Source organism: Enhydra lutris, unplaced genomic scaffold, assembly GCF_002288905.1.
Source record: "Enhydra lutris kenyoni isolate GAN:26980312 unplaced genomic scaffold, ASM228890v2 scaffoldscaffold55, whole genome shotgun sequence".
NCBI lineage: Eukaryota > Metazoa > Chordata > Mammalia > Carnivora > Mustelidae > Enhydra > Enhydra lutris.
This window is the reverse complement of record NW_019154139.1, coordinates 3,105,209-3,122,131: the sequence shown is the minus strand read 5'-3', so window position 1 is coordinate 3,122,131 and position 16,923 is coordinate 3,105,209. Positions and strand designations below refer to the sequence as shown.

General features: G+C 57.6%; 1 protein-coding gene across 1 annotated transcript in view; it reads right to left on the bottom strand.

Moving 5' to 3' along the window:
- The window catches only part of LOC111157462 (ceramide kinase), a 52,887-nt gene that overhangs the window by 6,354 nt on the left and 29,610 nt on the right, over window positions 1-16,923 (bottom strand). The window contains exons 4-10 of the mRNA XM_022518882.1: window positions 15,928-16,041; window positions 15,014-15,136; window positions 10,484-10,609; window positions 9,469-9,532; window positions 7,571-7,716; window positions 2,080-2,154; window positions 1,176-1,328 (exon numbers count right to left, since the gene is read on the bottom strand). Of these exons, the coding sequence (XP_022374590.1) occupies window positions 1,176-1,328; window positions 2,080-2,154; window positions 7,571-7,716; window positions 9,469-9,532; window positions 10,484-10,609; window positions 15,014-15,136; window positions 15,928-16,041 (801 nt within the window). The remainder of the gene's footprint in view (window positions 1-1,175; window positions 1,329-2,079; window positions 2,155-7,570; window positions 7,717-9,468; window positions 9,533-10,483; window positions 10,610-15,013; window positions 15,137-15,927; window positions 16,042-16,923) is intronic.

Genomic DNA, 16,923 nt, shown 5'->3' with positions numbered 1-16,923 from the left:
GGACAGTGGCCGGCCCTGGGGCCGACTGCGGGAGCCGTCCGCTTTCCGCGGGCCTGGCCGGCCTCGAGCTGACCCCTAAGAGCGAGGCAGGAACCCAGCCCGCCGGTGCAGGGAGTCCCACAGGACACGGGCATGGGGTCCGGGTCACAGTGGGGACCATGCCGTGTCCTGGGAGTGGAACAGTGACATCATGCCCCACATCAGATGGCAGAGGCCATGGTCACATCCCATGTGACGGGGACAGCACTGAGCCCCCCACCCCGGGCCCCGGCCCACTGTGCCAGCACCTAGCATGTGGCTGGGCCCCGGGACACACTCAGTAACCACGTGTCCTGTGCAGAAGCCACTTCCAGTGGCCCCCAGTCCACCTTCCTCCCACTGCCCATCCCCCTGCTTCTCCCCCCGACACCCCCCACCGGCTCCTTGCTAATGTGAAGGGTGCACAGCTGGAACCCGCAGGGCAGCCTCTCCCCGGACGGCGGTGGCCCGTCTCTGCCCGTCCTCAGACCACGTGCACGTCCACGGGCCCGAAGACGGCCGTCTCTCTCTGCCTCAGAACCACCTCGGGGCATTGTGGCGCGTCGGGCTCCAGGTGGGGGAGGGACGAGGCCCCACGGGCTCAGGGCACACGGCCAGCTTGGCACCAGGGACGCGGTGCCCATCGTCGCTTTCCCGGACGCTGGTTTATCAGACAGCTCTCCGGGGCCCCTACGGTTCACCTTCCGCTCTACTTCTAACTTAGCTCAGTCTTGGCGATGCCTCATGCCCAGCAAGCTTGTCCCTTTCTCTCCCAAGACAAGGGCTCAGATGTTAACACCTGCCATGCTTCGACTGAACCTAATAGAGATTCGCCCAAAAGTGAACTGGGAAGGGCCGTGACCAGACAAATGGCACTGATCAAACTCGGCCCCGGAGCCCGTGTGGGCGGCAGGTGTGGCCACTGGACTGTGCAGTCAGACCCCGTCCCGAGGGCGACACCCCTGACGGGAGCAGACCGGCCTGTTCTGCGTGGTCTGCAGCGGATTTCCAGTTCCCGCCAGTTCCAGCTCTGGGGCCGAGGGTGGGGGTTCTCGGGGTGCGGGCCTTGCCTCGCGGGCGTCCCGAACCCATCGGACGAGCCCCTGTGGCTGCAGGCCGTGGAGACCGGCGTGGCGCCGGAGGTCAGACGGCCTCACCTGAGAAGTCATATCTGACAAGACCCATCCACCGCTTCTTCTCGCTGTCCTTGATGATGTCCCCATAGAAGCCGTAGCCCAGGAGGGACACTGAGTACCGCAGCAGCGCGCCGTTGTGATGCACGGAGGACACGTCCATGGACAGCGAGTCCCCTGCGGAGGGAAGCGGTCCCCACTCTGGCGCCGCACCCCTCCTGCCCCGGACGGGGCCTGGCAAGCGCGTGCTGACGCCGACGAGCGCAGGGAGACGGGGTGCACCCCGGGGGGACTGGGCGCCCGCGCGTCACTCTAATGACAGAATTTAATGGACATTTCCAAAACAGGTTTGGAAAGCCGTCCTGTCGGGCCCCAGGGAGCACATTCTGGCTGCGAAAGGAGGGGAGTTGCCCTCGACTGAAAAAGACGATCGTCAACGTGCCTCTGGCCAGCAGCACTTGCGTGGCTTCGGGTCTCACAGGAGACGCACCGTGGTCGGGGAGGGAGCCACGTGCTTGAGGGGCCGGCGACCAGCAGCACGGATGGCCTCCTGCCCCGGGGCCGAGCGCACAGGTGCCCGGGAAATGCCACATGAAACGGGCATCGCAGGCGTGTGGATTCGGGCCTGGGCAAGCCTGTCCCGACGGGGCGGGTGCTGCGTCCCAGACACAGAGAGCAACAGAGAGCAGAGCATCGGGCAACCCCAGAGCATGCTGGGGCCAGGGGGTCGGCCTGGGTGCACACAGGGACACTAAGGCAGCAGCCAGGTCACAGGGTGCCTGCGACTGTGGGGCAGGGACGCTGGAGGGATCCGAGCCGGGAACCACGGCCCACACAGAGCCCCACAGGCAGGAGGCCCAGGGAAGCCCGCAAGCCAGGCCCGGCCCGGAGCTTCCCCCATGATCAGTGCCTGCGGGGAGGGACCTACCCACGATGATGTGCAGGGCGGACGTTTCCACATCGTTGGTGCCCACCGTCGAAAAACACACACAGTCTGTCGACCCTAAAGAAGGAAAAAGAAAAGGAAGGTTTTCGATGGCGTCGTAATGATTTAAAACTGCAGCAGGTTTCCAACGGGGTGGTCGCGCTTCCTTCTGGCCTTGGATGAAGAAAGGACACGAGGACTAAATAATCCTCGTGCCAAGGGAGGCCTGGCCGTCTTGAGAGGAACTCGTCAGACGTGCTGAGACGCCCACACGACCCAACTTGCTCCTCACAGAGCTCTCGCAACTGCTCCTCGGCCTGTCTGGGGGAGCAGAGCGCCGGACACAGGGACGGGGGTACGGGGAGTGTCGCTCCACGCTCTGCACGGCGTGTATGTCCCCCCTGCACACGCCAGCGGCCCCAGGACCACGGGCACCTGTGCAGAGCCATCAGCAGTGGGAACATGGATGCAGAATGAGGGCAACCTGCGAGGTCCCCGCAGAGGCCCGTGGGAGCCCGTGTCCCAACGACAGCGCCCCCCGGTCCACAGAGCGCTCTGGGGCCCGTCGCTGGCCAAAGACGCATGGCAGCCGCCACCTGACAGACGGGAGGGGATCCCCCGGAACTCGGCGAGCACACGCCTCCCACGGATGTGCTCGCCCGCAAGCTGGGGGTGACCTCAGGGCACCCGGCGAGGGCCAGGATCCCCAGGCGTGGTGATGGTGCTGGGACCCTCCACACGTCTGTCCTCCTTCCAGCCGGGGCCCAGTCCAGGTCACTGCTCTCGGCCTGCGTGGGCAGAGTGTCCCATGGGCTCTTATTTCTCAGACTGCCGAACCCCACTGCCCCGAGACACGGACCCAGCAGGTCGGGGAGGGGGCTGAGCGAGCTGAACTGGCTGAAAAAGCCTGGTGTGGATTTCCCGGAGCAAAGTGCGCGTCAGCATCTGGAACCGCAAGCCTGGCTGCGTTTTGCGGACCGGGACCTGGCAGGGAGTGACCAGGGTTAGCCGGCACAGCAGCCCGGACGCCGGCGGGTCCAGACACTCCGTCCTCCGTCCCCAACGATCGATGCATCTCCCGTCGTCAGTGATGTCCCGGAAACCGGAAAACAGACGCGCTGGACTGCCAGCCCGTGTCACGTCTTCGATTCACAGACCCTGGCCCAGTCTGCGGCCCGAGGGGAGGCTCGACGTCGTCTGAGCGACGTGGCGCTCCTGATGGCTGTAAGTTACAGAAACACACACGTACGCCTTTAATACGTGCGTTTCTCCTGCTCTGTTCATCTTAACCTGAGAATGTCAGTAGTATCGCATTCCAAAAATGAGCCAAAAAGTAAAAATTTTTTTTTTTTTAAAGATTTTATTTATTTATTTGACAGAGAGAGAGATCACAAGTAGGCAGAGAGGCAGGCAGAGAGAGAGGAGGAAGCAGGCTCCCTGCTGAGCAGAGAGCCCGATGCGGGCCTCGATCCCAGGACCCTGGGACCATGACCTGAGCCGAGGGCAGAGGCTTTAACCCACTGAGCCACCCAGGCGCCCCAAAAAGTAAAAATTTTTAAATAAGCATTTAAGACCATAGAAGTTAAGTCTTAAAATATTAAAAATTAACAGCAAACCCGTGCGGTTTCAGAGTCTCCCACAGGCTCCTCTTTAGAACGAAGTGGACCCGGAAAACCAGCACGAACACTCCTAAGAAAACACCCTTGAAAGGGCTATTTTAGGGACGCCTGGGTGGCTCAGTTGGTTAAGCAGCTGCCTTCGGCTCAGGTCATGATCCCAGCGTCCTGGGATCGAGTCCCACATCGGGCTCCTTGCTCGTCAGGGAACCTGCTTCTCCCTCTGCCTCTGCTGCCATTCTGTCTGCCTGTGCTCACTCTCTCTCCCTCTCTCTCTGATAAATTAAAAAACAAAAAAAAAAGGGGCTATTTTAATTATTCTCAGCTGTGCCCCAAGGTAGTTCTTCGCATCCCCAGAACCTTCCAGAACGCCCGCGGAGCCCCTTCTCCCATCGCACAGCCAGGGCTTTGTTTGCGTTCCGGGCAAGCCATCCTTCACGACACAAGCTGCACAGACGCCTGACTTGCCTGCATTTGCAGACGTGGGGCCTCCCGCCCCGGCAGGACCCCGCAGGGACCACAGGGACTGCAGACAAGAGCAGAGCGGCGAGCGTCTGGTCCCCATCCCGCACCACGGCCGAGATACCCGAGGCCTCGCTGGGCCGGATACCCCCACTGGGGCAGCAGAGTCTCGTGACGGATCCTCTCAGGCTCACGTGTGCGTGTGCTGGGACCCCGCAGAACCACAGCCAAGCGGGCTGGGCTCGTGACTGACCTCCAGGACAGCGTGGCGCTCCTCCAAAGCTGCTGGACACGTCTCATCTAAGGAGGTGTGGGCGGCACAGGCCGAGGCGTCTAGGCCCAGCCCGGCTGGGGTGGGGCCCCGCGGACTTGTGTTCCAGAATTTCCCAAGGCCCTGTCCCTGGATAGGACACGCGTTCTCTGTCACCCGGTCCCCCGGCAATGAATACGGCAGGTGACCTGACCTGACAGGTTTCAGGGATGGTTTTGCTAACGAGTCGGATTGTTGAAGGAGGTCATCACTCGGCTTGCCAGCACTCCAGACCCTTCTCGGCCCCGGCCTCTGCCCCTCCCCTCTCCGCCCTGCCTCTGGCTCCCTGCTCACACCTCCGGGCCAGAGCCAGACTCCCTCCTGCCCAAGGACCACTGCGGCCCAAAGGCAGGACCATCCTCACCACACTCCAGGCCTTGGGCCAGTGTCACCCCGAGAGGCCTCTCAGAGCACCCTGTCTGCAACAGCGTGTCCCCCACTTGGCTCTCTGTGTCCTGGACCCACGGTGCACCTCCCCACAACCTGGGGGCCCCGCCTCGCCCGTTCCTGGGCCCACAGCAGCAGCCGGCTCTCAGAGGGGCTGGGAAAGCTGTGTTTCAAGGGTGCGTGATCGCGGATGGACGGACGGACGACCTGCCCAAGCTCCAGAGAGCCTCCAGCTTGCGTGTGGCCCCCGATGGTCTGAAGAGGCCAGGCTGGCGCAGCTGGGGGGACCCTGGTGCCCGCAGGCAAGTCCCTTGAACCCCGTTCCTTCCTTTTAACGTCCAGTGTACTTTCAACAGTTCATCCCTCGGATGTGACCTAACTCCCCGGGCATTTCCTCAGACATCTGCGTGGCCCAGACTTCGACCAAGAGGAAGCCCTGGCTGGAAACCAAGGTCTGGCCCCAACCAGGCATTGGGACGGGGTTCCGGGACCAAGTCTGCAGAGGCGTGGAGGCTCGGGTGTGCCGACCAGAAACGAGGACAGATGGGCCCAAGGAGAGGGCCCCCTCCTTCTGCGGACTGGCTCCTTCCTCTAGATCCTCAAGTGGAAGGAGACTAGAACTGAGAAGGCATCAGCAGGTCTGGACTCACGGCAGCTGGAGCAGTGATGGGTCGTGTCGGGCCGTCCCAATGCGCTGTGTCGGGCCGTCCCAGCCGCCCCAGGGCTGCCACACACCAGCCAGACTCCCACGGCCTGCTCCTCCCAGCGCCAGGCACTCCCTTCCGAGCGCTGGCCTCGGCGTCCCCTAGGAGCCCGTCCCGATCTCCATCAGAACTCGTGCCCCCACCCCAACGCCTCATCTTTGTGCCCCCGGGGCACCAAGACCGACATCACGGGGTCACCCTTATTCCTCCACCCAATGCCTGCTGGCTCTGTGGCAGAGCTACACCCGAGTCCCAGCCAACCACATGGCCACCGGCCCAAGCACCATGTCCTCCCTAGGGCTCAGACAACACCACCCAGAACAGAGCGCATGGGGTGGCCTTTAAGCCCATTCAGATGACCCTGCCCATGGCCTCTGCGTCTCACAGCGTGGCCTTCGGACTCGAGCCCAAGCTGGTCCCTTGTCCAGGCCCCTCGATGACCCCACTCCTGGCACCCCTACCAGGCAGGTCCCCTTTCCTGGGCGCACAGCTCTGGCCCAGCTGACCCTCGGCACACCCGCGTCCCCACACGGCCAGCCCCTCACCTGTCGCCTCTTGGAAAGGGCCCTGGGCGCCCCAGCAAGAAAAGCCCGTCGGGGCCACTGTCTGCAGTGTGCCCGCTCTAGTTTCCCGGTGTGCGGGTCCTCTGAGTGGGCAGAGGCCACGCCCATCCCGTCTTCCACCGATCCCCAAGGCCCAGAATGCCCACAGCACACGGCACGTCTGTCCCCACGACACTCCCGAGCGGCTCCTGAACGTGAACAGCTCGAGCTTGTACATGGTCGTGCTCCTGCAGGCCGATGGCTGTACAAGCCGTCACGAGAAAACAGTTTCGCAGAGAGAAAAATAAGATTCACGTCGCCCAGGACAGACCCCATGCAGCCGAAGAGAAAGGCCTAACGGGAAGAAGTCGTGCGCGGCGATCGACCCAGAATACACATCCGCTGCATGAGCAACGTTCGTCCGACTTTTCCTGACCGTGGAGCGGGGCAGAGAGGTCCCTCTGGGGGACCTTGGGCCGCTCACCTTGGTCCATGAAGTGGGACCAGGACAGCTGCTCCTTCACAGCTGTCGCGAATGGTGGGAGGGGACATGCCACGTGGGATTTCTGCCCGGACACAGCCCCCATCACTGCCACCTTGGGGCAGACCCGGGCACTGGACAGGGGTGCCTCCTCCCTGCGGACAATGTTCGCGAAGCCTCGAACCAATTTATATAACTCAACATGGTGATTTTCAAAGAAGTGAATACTTCCTACAGTCACCAAACACACTGAGCCAGGAGCGCCTGAGGGGCTCAGTCTGTGGGGTGTCTGACTCCTGGTTTCTGCTCAGGTCATGATCTCAGGGTCATGGGATCGCGGGCCGTGTTGGGATCCACTCTTGGTGGGGAGTCTGCCTGAGATCCTCTCTCTCCTCCCCCTCTGCCCCATCTCCCCCTACCCCTCAAATAAATAAATAAATCTGAAAAAAAATAAACAAAACCCACACTGAGCCAGACTTCTTCAGGACACAGCCCAGGGGCCCATGGGGTGAAAAGGCCCGGGACCCCATCCCTCCCCATCTCACATAGGAAGACAGCCCCCCCCCCCGTGTTAGCCCCCCACCAGTCCCCAGCACCCGCCAGTCTGGGCTGCAAGCCACTTCCAGAAAACCACCTGTTTACCCAGCTTCCTTTCTTCCCGATTGTGCTCTGGGGTCCCTGTGTTCCCCAGGTCCCCCCACCCCGACTGGTCAGTCCTTTGAGAGCAGACTGTACCCCAGCCACCGGCTTCAGTGCCCGTGGGAAGCAGTGCCCAGGGAAGGAAGACAAGATTCCCTCAAACGCAAAACAGGGTCCTGTACTCGGTCAGAAACTGTTTCTCGACAAACTGTGCCCTCAAGTGGCGGTGACATCACCCTTTCGGTGGCAGAATGACCTTGAAGGAAAACCAAGCTTGATGCTCCCGCAGAAGTGGGGGAGGGATGGAGAGGGGGGCGTCCCCCAGGGAAGTGGGGGGGGGGCAGTGCCCCTACCCGCGGGGATGATGCCGATCCGGAGCGGGCTGGGCACCAGTGCTGCCCTGGGCTGGTTCTGGTCCACACCGGCGTCTCGCTGCGTCCTGCCGATCAGGCCATGCAAGACCTCGCTGAACATGCCATCTCCACCGACGCAGACGATTCTGCAGGGGACACGGGCTGTTAGGGTCCCTTCTGCTGTCCCCACAAGGTCATGCCCTCCCCCTGGGCCCCGCCCCAGCTCATCACAGAGAAGCCCTCCCCCTCCGCCCACAAGCAGAGGGTTCCCCTTCAGGCCAGACTGCTAAGAAGTAAGCAAACAGGGCGCCTGGATGGCTCAGTGGGTTAAGCCTCTGCCTTCGGCTCAGGTCATGATCCCAGGGTCCTGGGATTGAGACCCGCATTGGGCTCTCTGCTCAGCAGGGAGCCTGCCCCCCCTCACTGCTTCCCTCTCGGCCTACTTGTGATCTCTGTCAAATAAATAAAACCTTTTAAAAAAAGAAAAGAAGTAAGCAGACAAAGGCAGAACAGACGTCTCCCTCCACGGCGCCCCACCTGCAGACCAGCCCGCAGCCCCGCAGCCCCGCAGCCCCCCTTAACCTCCACGCTGCCTGGGCTCCCGGGGCCACCCGGTCACGTTCTCCACGCTGGCTGCACCGTCTCCAAAGCCGACTTCAGCTCCCCATCTCTAACAAGTGCCTACGTGTCTTCTGTAGGATTCCATCACCCGGCCCAGTCAGGTCTCCCCCAGACGTCCTAGAGACCATCCCCTCTGCACATATCCTCTGCGGCCCTCCAGCCGGCTGTGCCCGCAGCGCATAACCTCCTTCGGCCGTCCCGGGTCCAATCCCAGCACATCAGTCTTCACTGCACGGCTTTAAGGTCCTTCCAGAATGCCTGACCCTCAGCAGCAGCCTGTGAGCTGCCCTGGGTCCTCACTCCTGCGGAGGCGGCCCTGAGTCCTCACCCCTGCGGAGGCAGCCATCCTCCCCCAGGTCTTGAGCGCTCTACCGAGCCCCTGCCATGCGTTAGGCCTATGCCAGGGGCTAGGGGACAGCTGCGCACAGGGCTCAGGACGCTGGCCCTCTGGGGCTGATGCGCCAGCAGAGACAGACACAGCATGGACGCGGACTCGCACGCGGGGAAAGAGCGCAGCAGCTCCCCGCCCCACCCCGTGTCACACAGCTGGGCACGCACAGCCAGGGCTGACCCAAGAGGAGACATTAGACACCCAAACCCTCGGGCACAATGGAACGACTTGTCTGTGGTCTCAAAACCTCAGGCACACCAAGAAAGCCTGAGACAAGCGCTCTCCCACAGTGAGGGACAATGGGAAGGGGGGCAAGAACCCAGTGGGGACAGCAAACAGGTAAGAGCCTCGTGTCCTGAGGCGCCTGGGTGGCTCAGTGGGTTGAGCCTCTGCCTTCGGCTCAGGTCATGATCTCAGGGTCCTGGGATCAAGCCCCAAATCGGGCTCTCTGCTCTGCGGGGAGCCTGCTTCCTCCTCTCTCTCTGCCTCTCTGCCTACTTGTGATCTGTCAAATAAATAAATTAAAAAAAAAAAAAGAGCCTCGTGTCCTGTGGTCTCCCGGGTTGTCACGGTATTTGTTCTGTAGAGTAGCCTTGTGTTTAAGACATACGCCCTCAAACATTTAGGAACAAAAAGGGAATGTCTGGAACAGACAAATGATTCCGGGAAGACTCGTCCGCGTACGAGGCAGGAGACAGACGGACAAGGACAACAGCCAGTGGTTGCTCCACGTCGTAGGAGGCACGACGGAACTTCTCGGCTATTTCTGATTTTCTCCCATGACAATTAGGAGCAAAACGAAGGACTGGGAGGGAACAACACTGAGATGGGTAAGGCCTGATCAGCGTGTTCTACGTGGGCGTCAGGATGAACGAGCAGTACCCACCCGTCGTATCTGTCGGTGTTGATCTCATATAAAGTCTCCTTGGCCTGGTTCGCATGTTCAGTAACTGTGAGGAAAAATAACATTATGTTATATTGTTATATTATATGATATATATTTTTTATATTATAAGCACATTATTTTAAAGTTTTTCCTTATTACCCTGGTTATGCTGAAACTTTAATTAAATTTAAATAAAACAGAACTCAAAGAAAATTTTAGAATATCTGAAGATCTAAGAAAAAGGAAACACGAGTCCGCAGACTGTGTACTCAAAGTAAGAAACAAAGCGCAACAGAAACGCTACTCTGCGTGGAGTTTTGTACCCCAGACTTTCCGACATTCATCCCAGACACTCTTTTCAGTGAAAAGTTCTCTGGAAAGACCACATTAAAGGTCCACGTGCTGTCCCTTCCGACTCACAGGGACATGACTGCAGCCCCATGTTTCTTGCTGGCGGGCATCATGCTGGTTCGACGTTTGCTGTTCTAAAATGTGGCCGCGCACCTCTGTGCCTGTCACTCGTACACCCGACTGTCGTCCTGGGCGAGAGCGAGAAAGCTGGGGTACCGGGCAACCCCCGCTCAGGAAATGTGCACAAACCTCAGAACACAGGGTCACGGGGAGGAGAACGGCGTCTCTGCGCCCCCACCCAGCGTCGAGCATTTGCACTAAAAATCGGGGCCATGAACATGGCGTCACATGACATTTCTTCAAGTGTCACTTATTGTGAAATTCTTCCTAAGTCTTACTAACTGCTTTTCTCTCTCCTTGCAAGAACCTTCTGTCCCTGATCTTTACCCTTTCGTCTTCTTAGCCTTTCTCTCGAGTGTTTCTTATGCCACGACTTGGTTAGAAAAGTATCCATTCTTTATATCGTATTGTTCTCATTCTGGTATATGAAACAACGCATTTTACTTTGTTTAAAATAAACTTGTAAGATAAAACCTTGTCTAGTGATCACACTTGAGTCACTCTCAGATTTACTTGCATATGTTTAATAGAATTGATACTTTACCGATTATTTCGGTGGTGATGGAGGCTAAGGTAAACAGTGGCGCCACTTTCCGCTCATAGATCCGCTTGCCTTGTCCCTTCCCTCCGAACGGATTAATGAACACCAGTAAATGCTTTGGTCTCGATGCTACAAAACAACGACGTGTAAATCACAGTGAACCCAGCAAGTGTCAACAGGAAAGACTGCGTCGCTGAAGGAAATCTAACGACTGTAGTTTGAGAACCCTGCTTAGTACTGCCTGGTAAAAAGCATTTAACTTCAGGTTAAAGAACGGTGCTGAAGAGTTTCCTAATCTACGGGCAGGGGAGAGTGGGGGTCTATCAGAATGGCCAAGAGCTCCGTGGATCTGCGAATCCCCAAGAAACCAGAATTCTGACCGAGACACTGTCTCCTGATGAAGGGTCCTATAAAATGTGACTTCTGGAAGGCAAGTCTGCAGAGAACAAGAAGAAACACGTGCAGACGGGACCATTAGAAGAGACAGACGGAGAGACAGAGATGACGGAGAGACAGACTGTGAGACACCCAGACAGCCCGTCAGCCTCGGGCCTCAGCCCCGTCCAGAGAGCGTCTTCACCTGGCTCACACCGACATTTGTGTTGGGGTCAGTTCAGATAGATTCTGACCCTCAGAAACTAACTTTACTGGCAATCAATAAAAGTAGCAAGAAAGTATATACCCCCAACCCAAAAAACTGAGAACCTGAGTCCGCACAAAATCCTGCACACAGAAGTTCACAACAGCCCCTGAGTGGAAACACCCCACGTGTCCGTCCGCTGGGGGCTGACACCCTAGACGCGGTCCAGCTGCACAATGGAATACTACTTGGCAGTCAAAAAGGTCAGACTACTGGTATCCTGCCGACGTGGATCCTGTCAACGCCGTCACTGGATGGTCTACAGCCCTACCTGAAGGGGCCCCTGTGATGTGACTCCGTCCACGGGGTGGCTGTCTCTGCTCCGACAGGAAGGACCACGAGAAAACTCTGGGGCGATCTACGTCTCACGGGGCTTTGGGGGACACAGCTACATGCGTGTGTGTTCCAGCCGCACTGGTCTCAGCTCACCGTCTGTCCCCTCCACCGCGTGGGATTTCTAGCTCAGAACCGCAGGCAAAGGCGGCTCTCTAATCCACAAGGTGCCCACTGACGTGTGTAAAGCAGCCCCACCTGTCCCTTCCTCTGAGACTCGGCAGAGACTACGATTCACTAACAGACAGATACACAGACGCTGGCAAAGAAAGAACACAAACCGCCAAGCCCTGCGGCCTCCATGCGGCGGGCGTGTGCCTGTTCGTGATACAAGTCTTACACGTGTTCTGGATGGTTGAAAACCACAATAAAGTACTGGGGGAGGTGTATGGTAGAGGAAATCAATTAAGCCAAAAGTTGGTTCTTTAAAAAGACTCATAAAAATGGGGTGCCCAGGTGGCTCAGTGGGTGAAGCCTCTGCCTTCGGCTCAGGTCATGATCCCAGGGTCCTGGGATCGAGTCCCACATTGGGCTCTCTGCTCAGTGGGGAGCCTGCTTCTCCCTCTGCCTGCCTCTCTCTCTCTGACAATTAAATGAATAAAATCTTTAAAAAATAAAAACAAAAATATTCATGAAATTGACAATTCCCTAATAAAGTTGCTACAGAGCAAGGGAGAAGCAACAAATCAGTAATCACCAGGAATGAGAAAGGGGACATTACCCCAGAGTCTGCTCGTGTTACAAGGGAAGTGAAAGGATTTCTTAATAATGAATTTATAAACTTGGATAAATGGACAATTTTCTCAAAAAATATAATTTACCAAAGCTGGCAAAAGAAATCGAAAATCTGAATAGTCTGATATTTAATAAGGAAACTGAAATCATTAATGAAAACCTCACGAAGAAAACCCAGGCCCAGACGGTTTCACCGGGGAGTGCTTCCAAGTACGTCAGGAAAACCATAGCCCCACATCGCGGGAGTGCCTCCATGGAAAGGAAGGAAGGGGCGCCGCTCAGCGACCAGCACGGGGGACCAGAGCCCGGGAGCAAAACTAGTCCTGAGCTGCACACGTGGCTCTACTTCTCCCCAAGCCAAGGTGCAGAAATCCTGAAGAAAGTCAACAAGTCAACTCCAGAAACTTGTAGGAAAAGTGAGCAGGCAAGTCAAGTGGATTTCCTGGGAAGACGGAGGTTTTACACGCGAGAAAGCAATAATTCACACCTTAACTCCAAAAGAAGATGATCACACAAGCACCTCGGGGGATGCGGGAAAAGCATTTATCAGATTAGACGATCAGCCGTGGTTTAAGAGAAAACAAAGTCTAGAAAGCTAAGAATTAGAAATGAACTTCCTTAAGATGTTTTTTCCTGATTTTTAAACTTGTATTTATTTCTACTTTTTAAGGAATCTCTATCCACCTGGCGTGGGGCTTGAACTCACAACGCCGAGATCAAGAGTCACTTGCTCCGCCAACTCAGCCAGCCAGGTGCCCCCTTCATATGTTTGTTGGTTTTTTATCTATCAAAACCCCAAGAAACATCATTCTTGACAGTGAAGTGTTGAAAACTGGCCCCGTGAGCAGGGCTGAGGCGCTCGTACCCGCTGGGACCCGCCGCAGGGCGGACGTGTAAGAAAAAGAAAGAAAGGCGCGAGAACTAAGACGAATGAAACAGGACTGCCCCTACTCACGGGGACACGATTCTGCTTAAGGAAAATCCAAAAGAATCATCAGTGCAGTGAGATTAATAAGTGAATTTTGCCGAGTCACTGGACGCAAGTGAAACTCTCTGCAAGTTCGACAGCAAAGCAAGAAGTGAAGACCCGCGTGAGGCGCCACCGCGCACGGGGCGGGGACTGTCCCCCCGGCCGCAGCGGGGGTCAAGCACAGACCCGTACCTACACGAGCCGTTGCCACTCAACACCAGCCCCAGATGGACACCGTAGGTCTAAATGTGAACGCTAAGCACCGCTCCGGGGGGAAATACCCTCGTGGCTCTGAGGCAGACAAGGACATCGGATAGGACGGGACTGACCATGAGGACTGGAAGGATGTGAGCGTCGACGACGTCCGTTCACCAGCCAGAGTGGGACAAGGCAAACCCCAGAACGGAGAAGGCATCTGTCGTGCATAAACCCAACAAAAGGTCTGGATCCACAACACGCAAAGAGTATCCGCATAACATGGAGAAAAGACCGACAACCCAACAGAAAAACGGACACAAGACTTGAACACTCTCCTTACAGAAGGGGACTTCCAAGTGGCCCTTAAACATGGGAATGGACTTGTCACCTTCAGTAGCTGTCAGGGAAAGGCACGTCAATGCCCAAGCGCCAGGCGCCCGACACCCATCAACAGGGCGACAGCTTTTAGGGTGTGGGCGAGGTGCGGGCTGAGCAGGGCCCTGCAGGTCTGCTGCGGGGAGCGCTGCTGGCACCGCGGTCTGGAAGACGGTCTGATGGGGTCTACCAGGGAAACACACACACGCCCCCCACCCCAGAGACCCCTCTCCCGTGGACACAGCCAAGAGAAAGGCCAGCATGGGTCCACACCAGACTTGAGCCAGAATGTTCAGAACGACACGGTCTGCAGTAGGGACGAACCGCGGACACCACCCGGCCCCGCGTGCTTCGCTTCACAAACAGAACGCGGAGCCAAAAAGCCAGACACAGGCGTGTCCGCGGTACGACCTGACATCTACGAAGCCCAAAATGAAGCCAGGCAGTGGTCACCCCGTGGGGGAGGGACAGGGCGTGCTCAGCGGGCCCCAGGGGGCTGGCCGGTTCTGGTGTGGGATCTGGATGTTGGTGACAAGGGCCAAGCTGCACGCGTGGGATGTGGGTGCTTCCCGGGGTCTAGGCTGCTTCTGGGAGGCCACAGAGAGGTAACACAGGGTTAAAATCAGAAAGACCCGAAGGAACAGATCCTCCGACACCTGCAGGTACGAGGAGCCGTCTCGGGCCAGGATGTCTCTCGGAAGCTCGTCTGTGGGCCACGCCACCTTCAAGTAAATTCTCACTTTTTGGATCCAGACGCCAAATTCACTTAAAAAGACTGAAAACCACCCCTCTACATGCTGTCTGTGTTCTGTGGTTAAAGCTGAAGGAACTGACCAGATTACGTACTGAGACTGTAACCAAACGGCACGAAACAGGATCACGGATGCACTCTTCCAAGGAGCTGGACAGACGGACTCTCGTCGCCCAGCAACCCATCCGCGTTTCAGATGTCGCCCCCCCCAGATGTCGGAGGTGCATCCCCATGACCTGCTTGACTCCCCACATTCACCTGCAACGCAGGGACCCCCATCCCCACAGCCCAGAAATAGAAACCGAGGCTCCACAGGTCCAGGGACCCGTGCCCCGGGTCCCAGCTGGTCGGTGAAGCGCCCTGGCCCCGGGAGGCCATGTGGGGGCGGCCAGCGACTCTAAGCTGGTCCGCTGATGGGTGCATCGGTCCGTCTGCCCACGCCACACCCATTTACCCCACAGGTTACAGGCAGTTGTGCACGAGGCAGCGAAGCCTCGTCGGGGTGGGGGTGGGGGGTACAAACGCACGTACTGAGCGCCCCCAGCAGCTCCTGCAGGACGCGCAGCCACAGGTGACACAGCGGCTCCTCGGCACAGCAGAAAGTGACCTGGGCCCACTTCCAGCGGCGGCGGCGGGCTCTCTTCACGCAGTGCACTGCGGAGACAGACAGGGGGGCAGGTCAGAGCGCAGCCCCGGGCCCCACAGCTCACGCGGGAACCCCCTCCGGGCCCGCGAGCGACTTCCAAGGCATTAGGAAGAAGACTTGCGTCTCCGTTCTTTTAACCCATCAAGAAAACAAAAACAGGGGCGCCTGGGTGGCTCAGTGGGTTAAAGCCTCTGCCTTTGGCTCGGGTCATGATCTCCGCGTTCTGGGATCGAGCCCCGCATCGGGCTCTCTGCTCGGCAGAGAGCCTGCTTCCCCCTCCCTCTCTCTCTCTGTCTGCCTCTCTGTCTACTTGTAATCTCTGTCTGTCAAATGAATAAATAAAATATTAAAAGAAAAAAAGAAAACAAAAACAAAAAAAACAAAGAAAGTAAGAAACAAGATGATCGAAACATTAATTAAAAGTCGATCTTGGGGGGCGCCTGGGTGGCTCAGTGGGTTAAGCCGCTGCCTTCAACTCAGGTCATGATCTCAGGGTCCCGGGATCGAGCCCCGCATCGGGCTCTCTGCTCAGCAGGGAGCCTGCTTCCTCCTCTCTCTCTGCCTGCCTCTCTGCCTGCTTGTGATCTCTCTCTGTCAAATAAATGAATAAAAAAATCTTTAAAAAAATAAATAAATAAATAAAAGTCGATCTTGGGGGAAAATTGCATAAGGCAGTTTCTAAAAGATTAAAAAAAAAAAAGGAAACACTGAGCTTGTCAAACGAGTGACGAAAAACTCGCCTTTTCAACTGTGTGAAATCAGTGAAGATGGGGGCCGGGGGGGTGGTTTGCTCCGTCACCTGTGAAAGCAAAGGGCTTTTCCATCTTCTGCCATGTTCCGCTGCTGTAGCGCTTCCTGTGAGTGTCTGTTTCCTCTACAGTGATAATCTCGGAGATGGGCACACAGCAGGCATCTGTAAAGACCACATCCTCACATCAGATGAACTGCATAGAATTCACAAAAATACAAGAAATCCATCCCAAAATGCTGGGGCTGTTCTGCTATTATATTCTCGTTAGACATCCAATAAAAAAAAAATCATACGTAGTTTTATTAAACTCGGAGCTAAACGCACTCGGGAAACTCAACACTATCGGAAGAGAGACGTTTATCCAAGTCGGCAACGCAGGCTGTCTGCTCTTCCATGACCCGCTCCGCGGACTTTCCAGGCCAGCTTCTGTGCTCAGTTTGGCAAAGATGTTGGAGACACAGTGTCTGTCCTTAGTCCGGCTCAGGAATCCAAGTGGGAAGGAAGCACATGACGAACCACCAGGCAGGCGGGACCCAGGGCTACCGCGTGTGCCCCGCAGAGTCAGGGCCCCCCGTGGCGGAGGCCAGGGGCCGCGGGGGCTCTGGAAAGGCCTGACGGGGGTAGGGAGGCGTCAGATGGGGGAGGACGGCATGGGCTGGGGGCACACAGCAGCCCATGTTGTCGACGGCGGGAAGCCCGGCGGAGGCCACTCCACAGAGCTGCCCAGATGGCAGAAGCAAGCCGGTACCAGCACGGCTGGGGGGCCCGGAAGTGGAGACCCGGACAGCGAGCCCCCGTCGCAAGGCTGCGCTCTGGAAGCGTGTCCGCGGACGGCTGCTAGGATCCAGCAGAGCGGAGCACCGTTAACTTGTGGCTGGTCCCTGGCTGGCTGTCACATGGAGCTGGAGAGCTCGGTCTCGGCCGGGGCTCACAGAAACCCACCACCGGGGCATTTCAGCAACTTCCCGCGGTCTGGAAGTCACTGCCCGCAGGGGTCAGGGAAGGCGCAGATGGGCGTGGGCCTCAAGGAGCCCTAGAAGGCTG